General features: G+C 33.4%; 1 protein-coding gene across 1 annotated transcript in view; it reads right to left on the bottom strand.

Annotated features, from left to right (window-relative positions):
• Positions 1–1,872: 1,872 nt before the first annotated feature.
• The window catches only part of LOC115222617 (beta-1,3-galactosyl-O-glycosyl-glycoprotein beta-1,6-N-acetylglucosaminyltransferase 3-like), a 15,312-nt gene continuing 12,184 nt past the window's right edge, over positions 1,873–5,000 (bottom strand). Inside the window, exon 3 of the mRNA XM_036511682.1 lies at positions 1,873–3,510. Within this exon, the coding sequence (XP_036367575.1) occupies positions 2,007–3,506 (1,500 nt within the window). The 5' untranslated portion in view covers positions 3,507–3,510 and the 3' untranslated portion in view covers positions 1,873–2,006. The remainder of the gene's footprint in view (positions 3,511–5,000) is intronic.

Here is a 5,000-nt window from a genome sequence, read left to right as displayed (position 1 = left end):
TTACATTTTCTACACTCTTTCCACAGAATCTGCATTTGGTAGTGAGAGCCTGGTCTTGTGCAGCAATGATCAGGCTTTCGGCGGTACGCTTCAAATCACCTTAACGTCTTGTGTATCCCTTTCAAACTGTCCATGCATTCCCATTTCAAGGTCTTCTTTTCTCTTCTCCTCAGCTCTTTAGTTAAACTCTTCTTCGATCATCATTCCATCTACATTTACACCCATGTCTTTCGCGGCATATTGCAGCAGGTCTTCATCACTATTTAACAAATACTCGGCAAGCTTTCCCCTTTCACTCCTTATACAATGCTCTATACTAATTAGTATTTCTTTTCATATACAGTCTGTTTACGTTTAGTTTAGGGAGTAGCGCTCCATGCTGCGCCATCGACTTTCTCGTCCTTCTATCCAGTGTTGATATTTCCTTATTAGTCCGTTTCAGGATGGACTCACTATATCTGACCATTATTATTATCATTGTTATTGCTGTTCTATTTGCAGTTGTTCTTTACTTGAAAGCAGTCAATAACAAATCACCAAAGGTTTCAAGTAGTGCCTTCTCCCGTGACTCAAAGAGACAATACTCTCCATAGAATGCCAGGTGTACCCAACAATTCTGTCTTCTGGATCACTTCGAGCCTGACAGCAGCTCCAATATTTTTAATATGTTTTTCAAAGCTCTTGGAAACTGTTCCTAATGCTCCAATTACCACCGGTATCACCATTACTTTCCTCATGTTCTATAACTTTTCTATCTCGTCCCGCAGTGGATGGTTTTTCTTAAACTTTTCTGTTTCCGGCTGGTACTTCTCACTCTTTGTTATTATTATTATTATTATTATTATTGTTATTATTATTGTTATTATTATTATTATTATTATTATTATTATTTTATTATTATTATTATTATTATTATTATTATTATTATTATTATTATGTTGTATTGTTATTGTTATTATTATTATTATATTATTAGTAGTTAGTATTAGTATTAGTATTAGTATTAGTAGTAGTAGTAGTAGTAGTAGTAGTAGTAGTAGTATAGTAGTAGTAGTAGTAGTGTTGTTGTTGTTGTTGATTAGTTCCAGGCCATCAAATATTTGCTATAATTTACGATAAATATTTTTCTTTCGTTATTTTTGCATAATTCTACTTTTTTTTTAACCAAGGATGCTTCAATAAAAATTCTTTACCAAACAATGATGAATTAGGATCTTAATTTCATTCCCCTAAGAACTACCAATACGAACAATCGTTAAATGTTTAAAAAATAAATATTTAAAGATTTATTGGAAGCCAATGATATTTGAATGATAAACAACACTCAGACATTTATGAGTAAAGGAAGATTTTGAGGGGAAAAAATCAATGATAGTAAAAAGCTGAACCCTAGTGACTGATCTCTTAAGCTTTTCCTTTCGTCTTCCAAAAATATATGAATATTTTAATCAGTTCTTTTAAGAAAATTTTTTTTTAAACTTTATAAACACGAATAGAAAAGTTTTCCTCAAGTATTTTTCAGCGGAAATATAAAGAACTATATGGTTTGTTCGGAAATTGTAGATGTTTTAAATAGAATGATGAGTGGAGAAAATGTAAAATTTATAATAAATAATCGAATTTACAAGTAAGCATATCAGATCACATACAAAGTTACCAAAGTTACCAAAGAGAGTGGAAAATTTGTCTAAATTATTACCTGCTAAATGTTTTCTTTTACGTCATACCAAACATTTTTCGATTTCTTAAAATCACTTTTACCCTCCTCAATGTTTTTAATATTATCATTATTATTACTATTATTATTATTATTTTTAGTAGTAGTAGTAGTAGTAGTAGTAGTAGTAGTATTAGTAGTAGTAGTAGTAGTAGTAGTAGTAGTAGTAGTAGTAGTAGTAGTAGTAGTAGTAGTAGTAGTAGTAGAAGTGTTGCAGTAGCTGCTGTTGTTGGTTGTGAAGGTATTTGCTGTTTGTGATTGAAATATATATTTAATAATGCTACCATTTTCAACTTTTTGAGATATTCATTGCTAATTTTTTTTCTATTTTAATAGTCTGTTTCTTTGTCACAGGTTTAAGTAACTGTTCTTGTTTCAAAAGCCATTTTTTTTTCTTGCTTTGCAGGAATTCTTTTGTTTTTTCATTGGCTTTTAGCTTTGCATTATAACTGACATGCGGAAGATTACGATAATAGTACCAATTGAGCTGATCAACGTTTTGGATTAGTGTTCTGTTTCTTAATGATTCTTCTAAGCAGTCTAATACTATAGAATCGGTATCTTCGTAGAATTTGTTAGCTACTATTTCAGGACGGCTATTGAGCCATGGAAGATCTCCTACGCTAAAAATACATACACTACGAATCAATTTACCGAAACATTTAAAGGGATCCCAACTCCATATCACAGCTTTTGAGGCATGACTATATTTATCGTGACGAATTTCAATGCCACTAGAGCCACCAGGGGAAAATTCTAGAGAATTAAGAGTTGCCCAGATATTTTCTTCAGGTGAATATGTATCATTCATCCAATTAAAAATGGTTTTTACAACATCGTCCTCTAAAATAAATTCAATAAATTCTCGTGAAAACATCCCATAGGCACTTCCTTTATACAACTGTATTTGATATTTCAATGGTATTTTACTTTCCTTTGTTTGACTTGATGATTTCTCATTGATTTTTATTTTATATTTTACACGCCAATCTAAATGTTTGGGGTGCTTGTATGATTCAATATCGTTAGTTCCATTGAAAACCTTCAGAATTTCAACTAATTCCAGGTTTGTCTTCAATGGAAATTCTTGCCCAGTAAGATTTATGTAGTATTTCCATTTTACATTTGATTTGGTGCACGCCTTCATGCATTCTACTTCAGCTTGTAAATGCCTAAAAGTAGCATATACAACATTTATTCGATTCTCTGCAAGTACAACGTTCGGAAGACAGGTGCTGATGCTTTTTATCAGTTCAAATGTATTGTTATCAGCTTTCGCATCAACATGTATGCAATAAACATTATGAGGTAAGTAGATTGCTCTCAATAATCTTTCGAATTGGTTTGGTGCTGTATGTATTTTAATGGCAAAAGCGATTGGATAATCGAGCTCCATCGGGGTAACTGGTTTGCTAAAATATCCATGTGATTGACGGAACTTGGTGCAATTTTTTACAAGTTCCTTCAAGCTGCAAGTGGAATCCATGTTTTTATCTTCTTTCATTAAGTTAACCTCATTGATGTAATCAGGATCTCCTCTAAATAGAAGCTTGCAATTTACCTTTTTTTTTCTGTGGGGTGCACATTCCAATGATTTATTATTAAATTCGAGAATGTGTGTTGTCGATTCTATATGTGACCCATAGCGCCTAACTTTGTGATTTTGAAGTTTAGAACGAGTGTCCATGTTCGTTGTACAAAACTTAGTGGTATTCCATTTGTCCCAAAGCATCAGTGTGATTGCGCTGTACGTAAGCAGAACAAGTATAAATATTTTCGTCTTCTTCATAATTCTGTTTAACGAAAGCAAAAAAGTAAATGAATTTATTAAAATAAATAATGGTAGAATAAAATGAAAATATTAAAGGAATAATAAATGAATGTAGATGAAAGTATAAATTATTCTTGTGATATTTTAGTAACAGTAATAATTTAAAATCTATAAACATTCTTCATAGTGTCTGAAAAAATTCCTCAATTATGATTCTTTCTGAAGAAAGAATCATAAGAGTTATTTTAATTGATTATTAATTAGCATTTAATGAAATATATTCTATGATTACTCATTTACGTTTCTAAGAGTACCAAAATTCTGTAATATTATTAGTGTATTCTCATTATGATAGAAATATTTAGATTGAATGAGACGCTTTATTTGTACAATTGTGTATGGAAATACGCTGCAGTGGTTTCCGTACTCATGTATTACTACTGAATGCTACTTATTTATATTGGGGAATATGATAGGAATATTATATTTCAATAGCGAGATAACCTCTTCAAGTTTGCTCGACCTGAAAGAAATAGCAGCTAAACTTATATATCATCCTAGCGATTTTTTTGTTAAATGTAAGACGCGGTCTCCTTGGCTGTCAGAATTCGTCCGTTGCGCTTCTTGTACAAGAAGTAACGAACTATTCATGGCGGGCCAGTATCATGGTGGCGATTCGGACAGCTATCTCTTACGCCAAGGTCAAGATTCTCTTACTCTGATCTCCAGTCACTTTGTTCTGCTCTTATTGGATGAACTCCGGCGGCAGACGCAGTCAGAACACCTGCTGTGTCTCTTCTTCCCACTAGCCACGGTCTCGTAATCTCTGTTCATGTCATGTCTTAGGACCTTTACAGTATTCACAGAGCATTCTGTAGTAATAATGATGTTCGCATTTTGATACCCAGCGCAAATCATCACGATATAGGTGACTTCTAGAATTCAGCTGGCTTCCAGGCCTCCATATCAGATAACTTTTTCTCATTTTCAACATTAGAACTCCTTAGAATCTACTATTTCTGCGGATAACAGAAACGAAAACTTTGTGATCAAGGAGTATCATCTGCCTAAATTGATTTCATCATGATTTTGAAGCCAAAATACAGTACCAGTTATTCCATCCAACGGTTTCAAAGTGAGTGTGAAAATAATATAATTTTTAAAATTGTGTGTGTGTGTTTGTGCGTGTGCGCGTATGAAACATACATACATGTCTATACACACACACATATATACATATATAAATATGTAGGCGCAGGATTTCCGGGTTCAGTCCTGCTGCGTGTCACCTTGGGCAAGTGTCTTCTACTATAGCTTCAGGCCGACCAAAGCATTGTGAGTGGATTTGGTAGACGGAAACTGAAAGAAGCCCGTCGTGTATATGTATATATATGTGTGTGTGTATGTGTGTGTATATGTTGTGTCTGTGTTTGCCCCCCCCCAACATCGCTTGACAACCGATGCTGGTGTGTTTACGTCCCCATAACTTAGCGGTTCGGCAAAACGAGACCG

This window comes from Octopus sinensis, linkage group LG20 (genome assembly GCF_006345805.1).
Source record: "Octopus sinensis linkage group LG20, ASM634580v1, whole genome shotgun sequence".
NCBI classification, from domain to species: domain Eukaryota; kingdom Metazoa; phylum Mollusca; class Cephalopoda; order Octopoda; family Octopodidae; genus Octopus; species Octopus sinensis.
The sequence above is the reverse complement of the archived record's forward strand: the minus strand, read 5'-3'. Positions and strand labels throughout refer to the sequence as shown.